The sequence below is a fragment of the Pelodiscus sinensis genome, chromosome 10 (assembly GCF_052426305.1).
Source record: "Pelodiscus sinensis isolate ZL-2025 chromosome 10, ASM5242630v1, whole genome shotgun sequence".
In the NCBI taxonomy this organism is placed as follows: domain Eukaryota; kingdom Metazoa; phylum Chordata; order Testudines; family Trionychidae; genus Pelodiscus; species Pelodiscus sinensis.
Genome location: NC_143061.1, coordinates 42973673 through 42993307, shown reverse-complemented (window position 1 = coordinate 42993307; position 19635 = coordinate 42973673). Strand labels below are relative to the sequence as shown.

General features: G+C 43.7%; 1 protein-coding gene across 4 annotated transcripts in view; it reads right to left on the bottom strand.

Annotated features, from left to right (window-relative positions):
- Window positions 1-19635, bottom strand: part of SPSB4 (splA/ryanodine receptor domain and SOCS box containing 4) — a 224978-nt gene that overhangs the window by 117214 nt on the left and 88129 nt on the right. For all 4 annotated transcript variants that reach the window (XM_006134825.5, XM_006134824.5, XM_006134823.5 and 1 more), the window contains exon 2: window positions 13027-13878. In XM_006134825.5, coding sequence (XP_006134887.1) covers window positions 13027-13720 — 694 coding nt within the window. In that variant the 5' untranslated portion in view covers window positions 13721-13878. The remainder of the gene's footprint in view (window positions 1-13026; window positions 13879-19635) is intronic.

Here is a 19635-nt window from a genome sequence, read left to right as displayed (position 1 = left end):
AGGGACATAGACAAAAGGGCCCACGGAGGCGTAAGGATCTTGGGCAAAAAGGGGGTTTTGCGCAAAACGGCAACGGCCACACTGCTTGTTTTTGCGCAAAAACCCCTTGCGCAAAAACAGCTCGGAATATATTATGCAAATGAAGTGTGACAAAATGCTAATCAGCACTTCATTTGCATTGCCCCTTCCGGCAAAAGCCATAGTGTAGATAAAGCCTAGAAGAAAAGCTTGTTTGGGGAAGAGAATTCCAATTAGCTGCACAATTCCTATTTAATAAATTGTAAGTTCCATTTTAAAAAACATTATCCAAAACCTGAAGACATCTCCAAAAAAGTACTACCACTCAATTCTCCAAGAGCACGCCTGTGTGAGGAATGCTTTTGTTAAGAAAAAGCTAGTAAAGGGGGATTATAATTAAAATATATATTTGAACTACTCTTCTCTTTACATGAGTCAGTATTAAAATACTGCAAAAAAGGTTTATATTAACAAAAAGAGCACATCCATTAAAAAAGTCTCTCACTTAAGATCATTTAGAAGAAAGACAAAAACCCCACTGTAATGGAAGACACTACCCATCTATAATTCTTTCTGTCTCCTGAAAAATTTGTCTTTTGGCTTAGATTCCTTTGTAACATTCTATATTAAATAATCTGACACGAGTTTTCTTTCATTTAAAATAAATTAAAATATTAAAACTTTAAATATATGAGCAGTCCAGCTGCATTCATAATAAACCTCTACTCTTCAGGGAAAGTGTGTATACCCTTGGGCTCAATGTCTGGTTGGTGGTCAGTATCAAGCACAGTGCCCCAAGGGTTGGTTTTGGGGCCAGTTTTGTTCAGCATCTTTTTAATGACCCGGATGAGGGGATGGATTGTACCTTCAGCAAGTTCATGGAGTACACAAAGCTAGGGGGATAGGTAGATATGCTGGAAGATAGGGATCGGGATCAAAGTGAGCTAGAGAAATTGGAGGATTGGGCCAAAAGAAATCTGATGAGGTTCAACAAGGACAAGTTCAGAGTCCTGCACTTGGTATGGAAAAATTCCAAGCATTACTACAGTCTGGAGACTGACTGGCTAAGCAGCAGTTTGGCAGAAAAGGACCTGGGGATTTCAGTGAATGAGAAGCTGGATATGAATCATCAGTGTGCCCTTGCACCCAAGAAAGTTAACAGCATACTGGGGTACATTAGCAGAAGCATTGCCAGAAGATCTAGGCAAGCTTAGAAAAGAGGAGACTAAGGGTACGTTTAGACTGCAAGCTTCTTTCGAAAGAGAGCATCCACACCTCAAAACCGGATTGAAAAGACGAGCTGCTTTTTTTGAAAGAGAGCGTCCAGACTGCATGGATGCTCTCTCGAAAGAAAGCCCTGATTGCTATTCACAGAATGGCCACCAGGTCACCTGTGCTTTTTTTGATTGCCACTTCTTTCCAAAAATGTTCCTGTTCTGTGTCCACATGCACCTTTTTTCAAAAGAGTTCTTTTGTAAAAGGCGTTCTTCCTTGTAATTTAAGGTTTACCAATGTTGAAAAAAGCCCTGCGTTCTTTTGATTTCTCTCTTTTGGAACTTAAAAAAGGCAGGGAAGAATGATAATTGCCTCAGTTGGTCACCAGTATTTGCTGCTGTTTAGTTGTTTCAGCAACATTTCAGCAACATTTTCCATCAAGTCCCACTGTCTCTTGAGTGGTTTAGGGATTTATATCCAGAAAGATATCGGTTTTCTGTTGCAGTTTTCTTATTCTTATTACAATAATAACCCTTTTAATATTTTGACATACAAAATTAACTATTCAGGAGTTTTTCTCCCCCTTAGTCTTATTTTGGTCCTCTTGGACCTATTAATCTTTTTTAATTCTGGTAAAGATGGATCTTTAATTATAATTTACAGTTATTTAGGTACTAGCCAATTAGCCCATCATAAGATGGGATTTTCAGGTCTCTCCTCCACATCAGTCTTCTCTCTTGAGCCTCCGGTCTCTCTCTTCCTCCTACTGCCCCCCCCCCCCCCAGCTCTCTTCCACCTCCTGCCTCTCTCTTTCTCTTCTGCTCTCCCTCCTTCCTCTCACTCGGGGGACCACGGAGCCCAAACAACCGTTTGGGCTCCGCACTCCCTGTGCTGCATGGGGAGCGCAGAACCCAAATGGTTGCTTGTGCCACTTGCTCTCACGTGGCGGACTGGCTGAGTGGCGCAGAAGTCAGCCAAGCGCCACGGCGAGAGGCGAAGGGGAGGGCGGGGCGGTGACATTCACGGCCAGGGGGCAGGGCCTGGAGCCGGTGTCATGCCACATGTCACCGCCCCGCCCCCCTTCCCCTCCCGCTGTGGCGCTCGGCTGACTTCTGCACCGCTCAGCCAGGCCACTGCGGGGGAGCAATCAGAGCAAGTGGTTGTTTTGGCCCCGCACTCCCCATGGAGCACGGGCCGCCTACAGGGAACAGCCAGCATTTCAGCAACAGCACCTCCCAGAGGGAAAAGCCAGCATTTCAGGCAACAGCGCCCCCCAGAGGGAACAGCCAACATTTTGGCGTTACAAACTCTCTCACTCTGGGCTACTATATATACGAGTTTGAGTAAACTGAATTTTCTCTTTCCATCATGAAATTACTATTTTATTTGCGATTTGGGGTGTCTACTTAGAAAGTACATACATTTTGCTCAGATTCAGAAATTTGAATCCATTTATGTACCAACCTGAATGGAACTTGGAAGAAAGAACACAAGTTGCAGAAGAGAAGTGTTTTGAGGAGGCATCAGGATGTCAATCTATGTACATATGGCTTGAATTATAGCTGGAGTTGCACAACCTTGGAAATGAGTTCTCTTAAAAAAAAAAGCCAGTTTAAAAAGCTTGGTAGTAATGTGAGAGACTTTGCTCAAGATTTTCAGTCTTGCTCCAAGTTATCCAATCTGTGTTTCAGTAGTAGGCACTTTCAGTTCAGCAATTTTTAAAAGCTGCATGCCTCATCTGCCTTGCACTCTGTCTTGGAAGCCTGTTTAATCCAGGGATCTGTAGCTAACGATTGCATTTTGTTTCACTTCTGTGTTTGGGATGTTTTCATTGTTCTTTTCAGTGTTGGTACAACAACCCCTCCTTCCCCCAAAAAACAAAATAAAAACACCTTATGTAGTACATCTCTAAAACTATTAACTATTTTGGTAGACAGAAATGCAGCCGCAGCAGAAATCACTGTAGTGAAATTATATAATACACCCCCCAATACTACTAATCTGCCCTGCCTCCATTGTTCTGAGATTTTAACAATTAAGGATTTATAGGATATATTTATGAACAACACTGAGCATTCTCCATTTCAGTGTCTGTAGCTAGATTTCCCAAGCTTCCTTAAGTCATCTAGCATACACACTATAAGTTATTGGTCTCTGGCTAAACATATACAGAGGGAAAGACATATGTGGCTTTATATTTGTAGCAGGTTTTGTACATAAGTATTTTTAGAAGTGTTGAAATAGTCAATGAATCAAAAAGTCTGACCTCCAATCTGTACGACCTCAAATGTCAACAAAGTAAATGAGAGTAAAATTTGCCAGAGGATTTTGTCCTGAAACGAGATGAAAGTTGCTAAGTTGTGCATTTCCTCTTCTCACTCTTTTTTAACCTCACCTCCTTTGGCACGGCCAAACAAATTTGCCAAAATCTAGACTGATATTTGCAGTTGCAAATCTGTCATATAAATGTGAGGAGGAAAAAAAATCACTTATGAAAGTTACAAGATATTATTTCCAAAGTTTTTGCAAGATTTTGTACAAACCTTTCAATGTCGTTTTTCAAAAACACACACACTTTCTGAAATCCTAAGTGGTTCATAAAAGGTTGGAAAGTTTCTGGGAAAAGAATCATTTACACATCAGATAAAATAGTCTTAATGAGACTTCGGCAAACATCTTTATAAAAAAAAAAAAAAAACACTGTCTCCACGTAAGGAATTACTGATGAAGTTTTACGGCCAATTCAGGTTTTCAGAATGAAGGGTATAGAAGTAAAAGGCTTCTCTTGGTGTTACTACTGGATCTCTTGATGTAGATTGTTGGTTTTGTTTCTTTCAATAGTTTAATGCCAGAGCACCAAACTATCAATTCTATACCTGGTGGTGTGCTGAGATAAGGTGGCAAATGTACAATTCTCAGGGGCATTTCTCTTTACAGAACTTCTTCCCAGCACTCTATAATACTCACGTTATTTTCTGCAATAGTTCTATCCATATCACTGAAAAATGTGTTTTTCCAGAGCAACTGGAGTCATATAAGGCATATGAATGAGATCTGAAATCTACAGAGGCAGTGTGGGAAGGGAGCGCAGGCAGGAACCGTTGCTGTGGGGAGCCAGTTAAAAGCCGTCTCCCGGCTTCACGGAGCCACCTGCCTTCTCACGCTGTACCCTCAGTTCCTGTCCATGGGGGGGATCCAAGCTCCCGTGGACAGGAGCTGCTGCTGCTGCGGTGCAGCCACTGTCCGCAGGGAGCTCAGATGCCGGGCCCCAGACTACTCTGGGGTTGGAATGTTAGCAGCTAGCTGGCTAACCATTTAACTGATAAGTGGTTACTTATCAGTTTACTGTTCCAGTTAACTGCAACACCCCCGCTCCTCCATGTGTTCTACATTTAAAAGCTCTAGATACAAAGGCAGCAGCATGGGGTGGCAGCAGTGCACATCCTGAGGGAGGATGTGTGGGGGGGAGGGGCGTAATTTAGTAATCATGTAACTGCTAAGAATTGTTGCGGCTACACGATTACTAAAATAAATAATTTCTAACATCCCTGCTCTGAGATGGATTGCTGTCAATTACTTTTGTTTAAGATGTTCCTCTTTATACAGATACTTTACAATATATCCATTATGTGTACTTCAAATAGGGATAAAAGAATTACTCCTGAGCCTGGTGATTCAGCCAATCACTGGGGAGAAATGTAATACAGAATCAAATCCCTCCCTTGAAAAGATTAGGGTTTGCAGGCCTGAAATGCCATTTGCTGATCTGTTTGCAGAATTAAAACATTTAGAACAAACCAAATATTTTTTTTAAGGAATCACCAACTCTACTTGATACCCAGTTACAGTTCACTGCTTTGAATGGGGAAACAAGTGGGATATGTTCCTGTTGAAGTAAAATACTGTCCAGAAAACACTGGCACGCCTTCTTCTTGCCATTTAAATAAAAAGTGACATTGTTGCTGGAATTTAAGATGAAAACAGGAAAAAAATATTTAATTTTTACATTAGTTGCAATTTAAAGGTCTCCTAAATTTAGCTAGACTTGTTTAGAATCCTGATGTTCATTTACTTTGTTACACAAAAAGAAACATTAAAAAAAAAAAGAGTTCACTTTCTATGATACAAGTCTTTGCTAATCTATAACCAATACATTGAAATCAGATACTAGGACCCAACCACCTCAAAAAAGGTGACCCAATTGTCAGAACATGGCTGTGTTTAAATTAGTCTGTACAAATAGGGATACACAAGAATTCAGGGGTCATCCCTAACAGTGTTTCAGGAAAATATTTTTAAAACTGTTAAAGCTGAAGCAATTTTGAGCCATTTTAAAAGCCATGTTTAGGTTTTCCCTTCCTTAAAATTATTTGCAGTTAGGAGATTACCAAGTTTTAATTACAAACTTCCTTGAAGAAAAAGTAGATGAAGAAAAAATATTTATAAAGACCTACTCAGAACAATGCATCAACACATAGCTACTTTGTCTATTAGGCAATGTTCTCACATTTTAATATAGAGTGTATGTGTGTGTTACATATGCACCATATACAAAGATAAGATACTCTACATAGGTGTCAGTGTGTTCAAGGGAAAAAAGACATAATCCAGTGAAAAGCAAACACTGTCATACAAGAGATCCGAAGATGGAATACATCTGCATTCCTAATAAAACAGCTCTATTTGATGAAGCGGGGAGAAGAGATCGTGTGCAAAGATCCTACATTGCATTGAGAACCGATCCAGTGTAATAGAAGTGAGGTCTACCAATCAGGCAATCTGCTATGGTTCTCCAAGTCTCTTCCCAGTCTGAGGCTAGAGCAGCTTAACGGGTGTTCCACTATGCACCAGCTGACAATGAGCATTATCTAGCAACTGTCCTCCAGGTGAAGATGGCCAAAGAGTACCATCCTCCTGCCCCCCCTCCTGTCATCCACCCCAACATTCTTCCCATGCCAAGATCATGGGGCAGGAAAGCACAGATTCAAGGTGTGCTGGTACTCCGCAGCAGAGAAAACAAGGCCACATATCATTTTCCCTTTGTGCTGCCAGCAGAGTGCAGAAGCAGAGAATTTTAGTCCTTTAGCTTTAGCAATGAACTACTATAGGTATAGAAGATCAGTGCTTTAGAGCTATAGTACTAGCTGACATATGACAATGATAAACAATACAGTCAGAGAAAGAGAGAGAAAGAGATTGAGAGGACATGCTCACTGTTATATCCAGGCCACAAAGGCTCAGAGCAGAGAGTTATCTTCTCTCTGTATGTTCTCTATCAGAACACTGATGAATAAAGTGCAAGAACCATATCAAATTTGTGCCATAGTGACAAGAATAGATGACTAATACCCATATGTAAGTCCACCACTTAATCCTTCATCTTCCTTCCTCTTGTCACTCTTTGCCAAGCAACGATGCTGTATGAATATCAGAGGGTTCCGGAATCCTTATCTGAACGACAAGTATTCAGAGCACTTTTGTGAAAAGAACACGTCAGAAGATAAATAAAAATGTAAAAATGGTCTTTACCATGAAGCAATTTGATTTGTTTATCTAGTGGGTGACTGAGACCATCCCCAGGAGATCTGCCTATTCAAATCTAGAGAACACGAAAAGTTATTAAAATATACACAATAAGATGTAGCTCTACAAGAGGGATGGAACTATGAATCTGTAATCAGAAATATTCTGAGTTAGTCATTATAGGGTTGCCACATGGTTTAACAAAAAATACTTGAACACCTCCCCCTAACCCCCCTAAAAAAAACACCAGGAAAAATTCTGTTGAGAAAAAAAAGGGAGGAGGGGGGAGGCCAAAGTTGTTGAGAAAAAAAAAAGGGGGAGATAACAAAGCTGTGCCTTTAAATGGCCCTGTGCTCCTTATTCCCCCGCCCTCGCCAGACATGGCAGGGAAAAATTATCCAAGAGAAACAGGAAATATTTCACATCAGGTATTTTCTGTGGTTTTTTTTTTAACTGGATGAGGGACCCAAATAACGGACAGTCCAGGCAAAAACCGGACACCTGGCAACCCTATTAGTCAACACCTGCCCACCAGGTAGTGGCTCTAAACTTCATCATACCAGTCAGCCAAGTTGTTGGGCCTAGATATATATAGTTTTAAATTGTGCTGACCCACATTAAAGGTCTGAAAAATTACCCTTTAACTTCATTAATGAGTGCAGGATCAAAAACTTAAAAGAGCGCTCGCATGCCACTGAAAAGTTTTTCTCTTTACATGAATGGAAGTCAAGAAGATTAACCTTCAAGAAACAGGATGAAAGACTTTCTCTTCTATAATTTCATATATACAATTATCTAACAAAGGAAGTGGTAATACATTAACATCCACTCTGAGGGTATGTCTTCACTACCCCGCTAGTTCGAACTAGCGGGGGTAATGTAGTCATCCGCAGTTGCAAATGAAGTCCGGGATTTGAATTTCCCGAGCTTCATTTGCATGAAGCCGGCCGGCGCCATTTTTAAATGCTGGCTAGTTCGGACCCCGTGCCGTGCGGCTACACGCGGCATAGACTAGCTAGTTCGGATTAGGCTGCTAATCCGAACTAGCTGTACGCTCGTGGAACAAGGTGTACAGCTAGTTCGGATTAGAAGCCTAATCCGAACTAGCTAGTCCGTGCCGCATGTAGCCGCACGGCACGGGTCTGAACTAGCCGGCATTTAAAAATGGTGCCGGCTGGCTTCATGCAAATGAAGCTCAGGAAATTCAAATCCCGGACTTCATTTGCAACTGCGGATGACTACATTACCCCCACTAGTTCGAACTAGCGGGGTAGTGTAGACATACCCAGACACTGCTCTCCATATTCTTCACAGTGATATGATAATGGCATAATTATGATGTATTTTGTACAACATGGAGCATGTAATGCGTCATTAGAAAAGTTACAATTTGCTGAATGCTTCTTTTTTGTATGCATTTATCATTTTCTATATGAGGTTATGACTATTGACCATGTATCCATATTTCAAATGTAATGACTAGTCAAAATGCTTCCAGTCTAGCTAATCTATGAAGGGCCCATTCAAGGAAATGGGCCATTAGGGAAAACAGTAGGCCTTAGGAGAGATTTATCCCTCAGCTAGTATGCCTTCCTGAGAATCCTCCAGATCAACCATAAGTAATGGCTTGTATGCAAGGGCATATGACCAGACCAAATGACTCTGGGCTAGGGATGTGAATGTATAACTATGTAAACCGTTAACCAATGAGCCTGGGCCTCTCTGTTAATGAACTCAGTTACATGGAGGCTCCTTGCCCCACTCCTGGGGAGCCAGCTACGATCCCATGCTGCTGCCTCTGTTACAGCAGCTCTTACTACATTTAAAATGCAGAGCTGCAGCACAGGTGGCTCCAGAGCCGGCATGAGCCAGGGCTGCTCAGCCCCAGTTTGAGTCAGCTCCTGGAGCTACCCCTGCTGCGGCTCTGCAGAGTTGCTTATTGATTATTCCTTAACATACACCACCCCTGGAAACACCTGAGGAACAAAAGACTGAACTGAGAGATGTGCTGGCCCTACGCTAAAAGTAACTGTTAGCCTGCGCACGAAAACCGGGGGATCTCAAGCTGCAAAGCAAGTACAGTTTGTGCCATGAGAATCTGAAAGGCAGCATGTATCAGTCAGGGTGAGAAACTGTGAATTCAAACCCTATCCTTCTAGTATGTTCAGCTTAGTTTGGTGTTTTTACTTATCTAGTAGGTATTTAATCTGCTTTGATCTGTTTGTTGTCACTTATCTTTTTATAGTTAATAAACTTATTTTACATTTTAATCTAAACCAGGAAGTTTGGTGTGAAGTGCTTGGTAATCTTAGTAGGGACATTAAGTTGTGATTAACTAATCTAGTAGTTGATGGAATTTTTGGGACCCACAGCACCAGCTCCTGCTTCCCTCCCACCCTTGCTGCCTCCGTCAGAGGAAGCAGCAAGGGGGGGGGGGGGGCGGAAGCTAGTAGTTGACTCAACTACCTGATAAGCATTGGCTTATCAGGTAGTCAACTAGTCAGCTACCCCCTTGCATACCTAAATCTTAGCTTGAGGGGCAAAGGCTGTTGCATTTCCTCTGTATTGTTGATTCATGCAGTGATTGGTCAGAGAGCCTGCATGCAAATGCAGCTGGGTGTCCCTACCTGTGTGAATGCTGGAGGATGTGTAAGACCAGAAGGGCCTCTGCACCTTGTCACTGCAGCACAGGGTGAGAGGGAGCCCAGACTAGTGGGTGAGAGAGCTCAGTGGTACCAAAGGGGAAAGCCATCACATTCCCTATTTATCCATTCACACCCACTATTTATCCATTGTGAGGTTTCTTTTTTTCTGCCTCTCCTTTCTTCTTACTTGTGGACATCCTCCTTTCTGTCTTCTAGTATTCAACTAAATATCTCACAAAACAGCTAAAATACACACAGTGGAACATAACTAAATTTGTATTTATCAGTTTCTTCTTTTTGCTTTTGAAAAGCCAAGTAGTTATATAGCACACTGTCAAAAGAAAAAAAAACTGCTTTTCAGGTTTCAAATTAATGGCTAGAGAACTTTTGACCCTTTAATCTTCCAGCTTGTGGTGGGCGATGTTGCATAAAAAAGCCTCCACCTGAGCTCAATAGATTTATATACATGGATTTTCTAAAGCTACACCAAACTGTACGGTCTAAGGTTTTAAACTGCAACTTACTGTGATCCTTGTCAATCTTTGTAATCTGTGTAACTCTCAAACTTACTGTAAACTGCAACTTTGTAATCTTTGTAACATGCAGCCACCTTGCTTGTAACTTTTCCCTAAGCTGCATTCTCCTGAGTGAATGGAGAGAGAGTGTGAGCGTGAGTGTGTTTGAAGAAGGCTTGGAACAATGGACCACATGGCAATGAGTCATCACAGTATGGGCATGCTCTCTTCTGGATAAAGGGAAGTCTGGGCATGCTCCCTGATGACAAGGTGAATGAGTCACAGGAGCCATTCAGACACTATATAAAGAGAAGGAACACATGTGAGACGCTCTCTTTTTCCTTCCACTGATCCTGAGAAGCTCCCCTCCAGTGTCTTTCCTCCTGACCAGTGACCAGCTTCCCCAGCCATGATGAGCAGACAGCCCCTCCAGGATCCACATGCCTTGGCTCCTTCTGCAACCCATATGTCTCTGTAAGTGTGTGATTGCCTGTGGGCAGGAATGAATGGGTATGAATGAGTGAATGAATGGAGGGGTGTGTGCTTGCTTGCCTGTCTGTGTGTGTGAGAGAGAGAGAGACAGACAGAGAGAGAGAGAGAGAGAGAAAGAATTCTATCTTCTTTAGCTTAAACCTTTGGTGGCTGCTTTCTCCTCTCTCTAGTTTTACCTAGTGGAAATAAACCCATACTAGTGTAACCCTGGGTGGTCTCCATTGAGAATATTTTGGGGTAACAGGCTACTGTCCCACACTGGCTGGAAGGGGTTAAAGGAGGCTGAAGGGAGCCTGCGCAGAGCCCTGTCCAAAGGTTTTTAGGTAGCCAATCAAGGTGTCATTTCCTGGAGCTGCCCAGCAGAGTCAGTTGAGCCCTGACCAGCAAAGGTGCAGGACCTGGTTCCCAGAGAAGCCTCCTTTTGATCGAGCAGTGCTGGGCAGGCTCAGCTGGGCTAGAGAGGGAGGCTCCAGCCTGATACCTGTCAGGTTGCAGGCCTTGCTACAAGGGCCAAGAAGATGCAAAGGCTCACAGGGAAAGGGGTCCAGGAACAGGAGGCAATGAAAGTAGAGAAGAGCAGGACAAGGCTGCCAACAGAGGGTCCTTGAATTGGGACCCAGCATAGTGGGAGGGCCAGGGTCTCCCCCATCTCCCTTGCATCACACCTTGCCACCAAGGTGTGGCCCATACAAACTGTGGCTTGCCCCCAAAACAAGACGGGCTAGGATTAGAGGCCACAGTCATCCACAGTGGCAGCAGACACAGGACTGCCAATAAAATCCCAACCACTGACCATGGGAGTGGGCACTGCCAGAGGGCAGTGTCCTGAAGACAACAATACCATGGTCCAGGAGCGACGTGGGTCCAGAGTCCAAACGTGGACAGAGCGCCTCTGGTGGACAGGAGACCAGAATGGAACGCTCTGCTGAGAAAGAACTGATTCCCCAGAGGTACCAGCAGAGTGCTATTGCGGGGAGCCCACCCCCTGACACTCCTTTTAAGGCACAAGAACGTTTCATTTGACTATAGCTGAAATATGCTTGCAAGAGTTCTGCTGAGAAGTTCTCCCCAATGAGACTTATGTATAGGAGTTAAAAAGTAATCTTAAACAGGGTCAAGTTCTTAAATTATGATTTTACTACAGCTCACAGACCAAATCTAAAGGTAATGAGCAGACAATTACTTTTGACAGAGAGAATTTAGATGATCCCATTAGAAGCTAAAAAGAGAAACTCAAATCTAAAGGGATGTGTCCGCCCCAGAACTATTAAGACACAGAGAAATTATGCATTTTCTATTAAATTCTTCTTTATAAGAAATAGCCAATAGTCTAATTCACAATGTAAAGTTCCAGCTTAACTAGCTAGCCACTTCAGTCACACACACTATGAATTTATGTTTCTTACCATTTAGAGTGGCCTGTCTATACCAACCCTCGTAGTTCAGGGGTGAAGCAGGCTCCAAAGAATAGCTGCATCTATGCTATAGACCTCCACGCACACTCATCCCACCCTCACAGTGCCCAACCAGCAGAGCTGTGCCAGCACATCAATGGATATTTGCTAAACTGGGTAATAGTCTCCAGAGTTGCAAGGAAATCTGGAGTTAGACTATGACCCTCAAGCCAACCTCTCTTGCACTGCCACATGAGGAGCCTACATCATCATATTGTCCCTTATTCTGGATAATTTGTCAATTCATGATCAAGCCTCAAATTATGATCTAATGAATAATATTAAACCCCATTTTCAAAAAAGATAATTCATCTTCTGCTATAAACTATCAAGAATTTAAGAAAAGGGGCTCCCTTTCAAAATCATTTACATTTCAATATTTTAAATGCATCGATGTCAAATAAACAAGAATTTCACTCTGAAAATGCATAAAAACTGAGAATTGTCCCAGCCTGCCCATCTTACTGAAATAAAACTACTTGTGTAAGTCAGATTTCTAGACATTCTCTATGCCAGAGGACCAAAAGATATACTATAATATAGGATCCAAAAAAAAAGTCTGAAGTAGGCAACTTGCAGCCCATCAGAGTTCGAACTGTGGTCCATGAGACATTTTATTTATAGTTTTCCATGCATAGAATCCGCTGGTTTCCGTTTGCATATTTTTTCCCCTACTGGTACTACTAAAATTACATACAGATAAACCAAGGGCACATGAAGTGAGGTGTATGCTGATTGCACACAACATTGGCAGTAAGAGACATGTGCTCCTTCTGCGTCTATCCAAAGACCTGCTACTGTTCAGTTGGTACATTCTTCCAATTGTAGGTACACAAGCGCAGTTACAAAACTACTCTATCCTGGGAGACAGTGTTGGTTACGACAATCTTGCAGGCCACAGAGATGAAGGAAGGTCACTCATGCAGCCCGCTCACTAGCCCATCACTATCTTAGGAACTGAGTTGATATTATGACAATCCACAGCCATAATCTTCGATCTGTGGAACAGAAGTTAAGGGGCAGAAGTTTTGAGGTGAGATAGTAACCAACATCTGTAAAATTAACAGCATCCAAGGGTCCTCTGCCCAGCACTCTCCATTTTCAGAGTATGAAGGAGTTAAGAGGAAAGTAAAAAAAAAATAGTTTAGAGAAAAGTTGACTTACGGTCAAGTCCATTGATGTATCTCATTGTAATTTCACAGTGCCCCCAAACTGCACTGACTACAGGGTAAAGTTTTTTCCCTTTCAGTCCTCGGAAGGCCACTCCAAGATACTGTCCATCTACAATGAAACTAAGCGTTCCTTCATCCATATCCAAAACAACCAATAAAGAGTCTGGGAGTACAAAAGACTCATCTGGTTCCAAAAAAACAGGATACGTCACCCCAGGTTGGTTTTTACAATTGTGATAAAGTTTGTTACGTCCCAGATCCCAACCCCATGATTCACTATTGCTACCAACCAAGGATGTATATCCTACAGAATGTAATGGAGCTTCTGCTGTTGATACACCCACCACTGCATGTGTTCCTCGTTGCCTAGTGGGCCAGTGAATTTGCCAGACATGTAGGCCTCTTGTGTAGCCAACTTTGCCCCGGATGCAATCTGTGCTTTGGGCAACAGGGTGCCTATGAAAAGTGAGTCTGTCATCTTCCTTTACAAATATATTTAAAGATCGATCTTCATTGTTCCAAGCATGTTTATACTGGACCTCCAATTGGACAGGTGGCATATCCAGAAGCATGTCCAGTCGAGCAGGTTTGCAAAAGTCTGGGCCCCTCAGCTCTCGTTTAACAGGTCTGTAAGGGGGCTCTCTCACATCCACAGACTTTATGCTCCCTGAGATTTTCTGGCCCATTTCTTGGCTGCAGATTCAGAAAGAAGAAAGGTTGACTTTGGCCCAATGTTACCTCATGAAAGCGCTCTCACTCTGAGCCAGGGATTCGACAAGCAGACTGGATTTATTTCTCCCGTTTGGAACCCTTTAGCAGCAGCAATTTCAGAGAAAACACACTCCTGAAAGAAAACCGAGAATTTTCAGTTAATGAGAGCTAGTTTATCCTCTCCAACATATTTTTGAAAACTACTTCTGATCCCACCTAGGTGAATTTAAACAAGAACTGACATTTCTCTGCTTTGTGTTCTTTGCCCTGCAGTACAAACCAGACTGCCAACAGGATATTCTGAGCCCACCAGCATACAGAATACAGACAGTAATTTCCTCCAATTCATAATAGGATACAGACATTCTCCACTTTCTGCCCTTCCACCCATTTAGTCTAGCCAGGGCCATAGTGTCTTGTACAAAGCATATATTATTCCCCAGGAATAGGGATTAACTTTACATTCAGCTGTATAACCATTTTTACTTACTCTTTTCATTTAATTTCCTCACAAGTAGGTCCTATTTTAGAACTCTCCTTTCTTTCTAACTGTTCCTGTCTTTATATGCCCTTACAATCCATGGCTTTGTCTTGTAACAGCAACTAGAACAATTAGTGCTGATAAGAAACAGCTGTGAAACAGGACTGCTTACCTTTAACATAACCTGTCCCTTAAATAAGAAGAGCACAGAACTGTCAAGCTTTATTTTTACTGACTTTGGTGAGAGAAGAAAGAGGGAAGCAGTGAGAAGAGGAAAATAGGATATACATTCTGTAATGGGAGTTCTCCAAGCTATTGAGATTAAAACATTGCAATTTCAGTTCTTTGCCAGCCACCCCCAATGAGAATATCTGAGAATGCAAGTTCTTGTGCTTTGTGTGGGTAGTGTGTGTAACCCACTTATCGCACATTGCAGTATTTAATTTATTTTTAGCACAAATAAAGGGTGAGAATCATTTGGAAGTACACATGGATTTCAGTAGGTTAGTATTCTATGCACATGGCAAAGCAACTAAACCAGAAGAGCCCAAATATATTTAAAAGAGGGTGTTAAGGTCAATGGACTTGCTCTGTAGCAATCTCTGAAGCTGTACAGGAATGTTTAAAGGTTTAAAAGGTTACAGGAATGAGATGGTTTATAGATATAGGAAGTGTTGAAGGCAGCAAATTAAGTGGCTAATTGATGCAGTGCCAAGTAGGGATGTAAGCGACTAGTCCACTATCTGATAGTTGACTATATATGCTTATCAGATAGTTGACTAGTGACTCGATTAGTCACTTTCTCCCCCCCTTGCTGCATCTATCAGAGAGAAGCAGCAAGAGGGGGGAGCAGGAGCTGATACTAGGGGGAGCCAGCTTAAAAGCCGGTTCCACCCAGCACCCTCCCCATGGTGCTTCCACCTTTGAAATGGGGCTCTTGCTACATTTCAAAAGCAGAATTATTGCAGGAGCACAGGGAGAGTGGGAGGCTCAAGCAGTCCCCCGCTGGCCCTGTGCTCCCCTCTTTTGAAATGTACAAGTACACAGACGGGGCTTTTGTACATTTCAAAAGCAAAGCCTGCACAGGAAGCCCGGGACTACTTGAATGCCTCACTGGCCTGGTGCTCCCTGCGGTGCTTCCACCTTTGAAATGTAGCAAGAACTGGCAGGAAGAGCACTGCCTTCCCAAAACTGCCTATGTGCCCTGGCGACCGGGGAAGGCTGGAGCCACAGCGCAACAGCCCAATTTCCCTGGTTACAGAGGAAGGTGGGGATTGCGGTGTGGAAACCCAGCTCCCCCGGTCACAGGAGAAGGGTGGGGCAGTGGGATGGCAACCCAGCTCCCCTGTCCCCAAAAAGGGATGGAGCAGTAGCACAGTAGCCTTGGCCATTCAGATGGCCAAGAAGGACTGGAGCTTGGCTTCAGGGGTAGGGCTGGGATGCATCTTTCCCAGCTGGGCCTTCACCTACTGCCCATGAACATTTCATTTACACGTGTATTTTCGAACCACTTTCCAAAGCACCTAGATGCTTCATTGCTGTACTGCCAGTCAAACTTTCTGTAATTAGCGAATAAAATAAGAACAACTCTCGTGGCTAATGAACATATTCTTGGGAAAGTGTGCTTCCTTTTTTCTTGTATAAAACTCAGTATTACTCAGTGAACGCAATAAAGAGTGATACCAGACATAAAACGGCAACTCAATTTCTAGAAAGCCTATTTGTGGAGTCAAAGGAAACAAAAAAAAAATGACCACAAAGATTGGTGGATTCTGAAAATACTCATGTGGAGGACCATAAAGAGGAGTTGGGTAAATTAAAAACTACCTATCCAGACAGTAAGCCAAATTCAGGTACATGCATGCCAACATTTAAGTAAACTGAATGCTTGTGAAGGGGCAGAAGACTTGGGCCAGTGAGAATACTTCAATCCATACTAATAAGCTGGGGAGAGATAAATATTGACAATAAAAATACAGAATGTTAGTATTAAAGAGTAAATATTTTAGATATGTGTTTTCCTGGGAGATTTGTTGAGCAAACCAATTCTGCTTAGGTTCTTAGTAAAATGTGCTTTGTTACAAAAACTTAAAGAGTTCTACAATTTGAAATAAGGATGTCAAAAGGCCTAAAGGGCAGCTAGGAGTCCCACTGAGTTTTCTACAGGAGATGGGCACTTAAATTCCAAATAGGGCTTTAAAACTCACACCCCACTCCCATCCCTCTCAGACACACACACGAAACACAGTATGATGTTTCTGTGGACATGATGAGAGGGGGAATTTCTCACCAATGCAGTCCAGCCAAGAGAAAATGGATCTAAATTACTGCTGCTTGCATTCCCGAAAGCAAAGGAGCAGAGTTTTATTTGTGACTGCTAACACTAGAAACCCTAGAGGCATTGAACTTGGACAGACCACAACCATACCTCCCTTCCCATGCAGCAAGAATTATGTCATACATAAGCTATACCAACATCAAGCACCTGTACACCAGCAACATTCCCTAATAATTTACCTAATTATTTCAGTAATTTCAATCATTTCAGTTTCAAACCAATATAGCTAAAGGTGTATAATTACTATGTTATATGCGAGTTCTTAGGATTAACTTAGTTTTGCAGAATGTTAACAAGAATGATGTTAGGTTAAAACAATGGTGGTTCATAGTGGCACTGCTTAAATTCCTTCTTCCAGCACTGGGCAGCAGAATGCAGGCTGCTTTGTAGCTCCACTTCCTGATAGCTCCTTGCTACTGAAGTTTGGGGAGGAGTGGGCTGACCCCTGCTACTGGCCCCAGCCTGCCCAGCACACTGCAGGCTAACCTGAGTAGGGAGAATCATCCCATACATAGGACAGTGGGGGTGGCCACCACAGGGCCCCCCAAAAACCTGGAGCAGCTGTATTGAAATGTCCTATGGATGGGACGGCTCTATACATGCCTGCTGTGGGCCACAGGGATGTGCCAGCAGTGGCGTAGAGCTAGCAGTTGGAAGCTGCTCTAGTCCTGCATGCTACCAGTGGTGGTGGAGGGGGAAGGGGCGCTTAAAAGAGAATGTTTCAATCACCCAAGGGTGGCAGGCAGGAATGGAAAATGCAAGAGGAAACTCATAGGGACACCCCACCCCCTGCAGCATTGTCACAGAGGGGTGCTCATAGGCCCATTAGGAAGATTTGAAGACTGGTGCTAGCCCTAAGGTTAACTGAGTTGAGACCCCATCCCAGTTCCAGCTTCACCCTTTTCCCAATGCCAGCTTCTTGCCCGTCTCCTTCAACCCCACATCCCATTGTTTCCTCCCCTCCATTCAAATCAATCAGCTTCCGCCCCCACAATGCCAGGGCCCAACTGACAAATCAATGATCACACAACTCTTCCTGCTCTCAATTCCAGTGATCAGCTTGCAAACACCTACAGCAACAAATGCAAGGAAAGTCTTCCTTAGCCTCAGGCTGGAGCAGGATCAATGTAGTTGGAATTTAGTTATTAAAAAATTCTTAAGAGTCTTTAGATTCTGTGCAACCTGTGGTTTCTGGAACGCTAATGCATTGACGACATCGGGGTGGATTTTCATATTCCTAACTAGAGATGTAAAATCTCATGTAATTGGTTAACCTGTTAAACATATTGTTTAACCCATTAACCAATTATAGAGGGACAGTGGAGGGGCTGCTCTGGCTGCTGGGCTCGAACGCACCCCACCCTGTAGGCAGGGGATGCTGCAACCAAGCCAGAGTAGCCACTGCCTGAACACCCCTGACCTCTCGCCAGAGACAGGCAGGTCTGGATGCCCTGCAGGCAGGGGCTACTCCGATGGGGAGCTGCTCCAGCACCACCAATTAACCTTAACTGGTAAACCCTTCACATCCCTAATCTTAAAATACAAATCACTTCCTGCTAAGTCTTGAGTCCCTGCTCCAAAGCCCAGGGGTACTAGAGTTCTCAAAGGAAAAGTCACCAGATCTTTTAACAGCTCTAGTCTTGCTCTTAGAAAAGGCTGAAGCATTTTAGCTAAAATTTTCCAGACTTATATTCTGTGACACAAACTCTGAATGGGAATTTCCATCCCACATGGTTCAAGTATGGCAAAATTATAAGCAAGATCTTCTTATAATGGGAGATAGTCAGGGCTGGCCCACAACATTTTGGCACCTGAGGCGGGGAGCTTAAATGACACCCCCATGTCCCCTTGCTTGGGCCAAAACTTTGAAAGGTCTCAATTCTGCCTGTTCTATTCCTCTCATGGTACTGCAGAAAGAATACATATGCACCAGCAGCAGACACAATTTTCTACACTCTGGGTCCTAGTGGCACCCCACCCCACCCCCACAGTCTGGCACCTGAGGCAGTTCACCTCATGGTAAGAGCAGCCCTGGAGATAGCAGATAAGCCAAGCAAGAAAAGGAAGGGATGTGAATCGTGAGCTGGTAAGTCTCACTCAGTAAGAGTGAGGCTTACCAGTTCCGGTTAACTGGTGGGGGCTGAAACAGCTCCACAGCATAGGCAAGGCTCTAGCCTGCCCGTCCCCTCAACTGGTAACGAAGTGTAAAGTAACCAATTAAACAGGATTTTACTTCCCTAATAGAAGGTGCTAGCAGATCAACTCCATGTGTAAGTAGATTACAGTGAACCCTCGTTTATCGCGGTAGATAGGTTCCAAACCCGACCGCGATAGCTGAAAATCCGCGAAGTAGGCTTTGAAAGCCGCGGAGGGGCTCCGGCGGGGGAGCAGCCCAGGCGCGCCTGGGATGCCCCCCCGCCGGCTTCCCCCGAGGCTTTGAAAGCCGCGGAGGGGCTCCGGCGGGGGAGCAGCCCAGGCGCGCCTGGGATGCCCCCCCCCCCCCGCCGGCTTCCCCCGAGGCTTTGAAAGCCGCGGAGGGGCTCCGGCGGGGGAGCAGCCCAGGCGCGCCTGGGATGCCCCCCCGCCGGCTTCCCCCAAGGCTTTGAAAAAAGTCCGCGAAGTCGTGAATCCGCGATGGTCGAACCGCGAAGTAGGGAGGGCTCACTGTACAGTTATGTGCAGGATATTGTGCCAGCTGACATTGTTTAAATTCATGGAAGCAATGGCTCCTGCATAAAATTACCCTTTGGTTGCCTCAGTTTGAGAACTTCGTAGGTGTGGCTAGGGAAACGTGCCAGTTGGGACTCCTGTTCTCCCTGCTCTCCGTTGCAGAGTGAGAGAAGTGCTGTTTATGGAAGTGCTCCCAAATTAGATCAAACTCAAAAGACAGAGCAAATGAGGACCATCCAAACAGCACAGTATTCCCTGGGTCCTCCTCTGTCTTCTCCATGTTCAAATTCTGCATTTCCAAACAGAGAAAGGAGAATCAAGCCCTTTTTTGGGAGGTATATTTATACAGGATCGTACAAAAAAACCAAATATAGCTCAGTTCTTGGCGTTTATGAATGTTT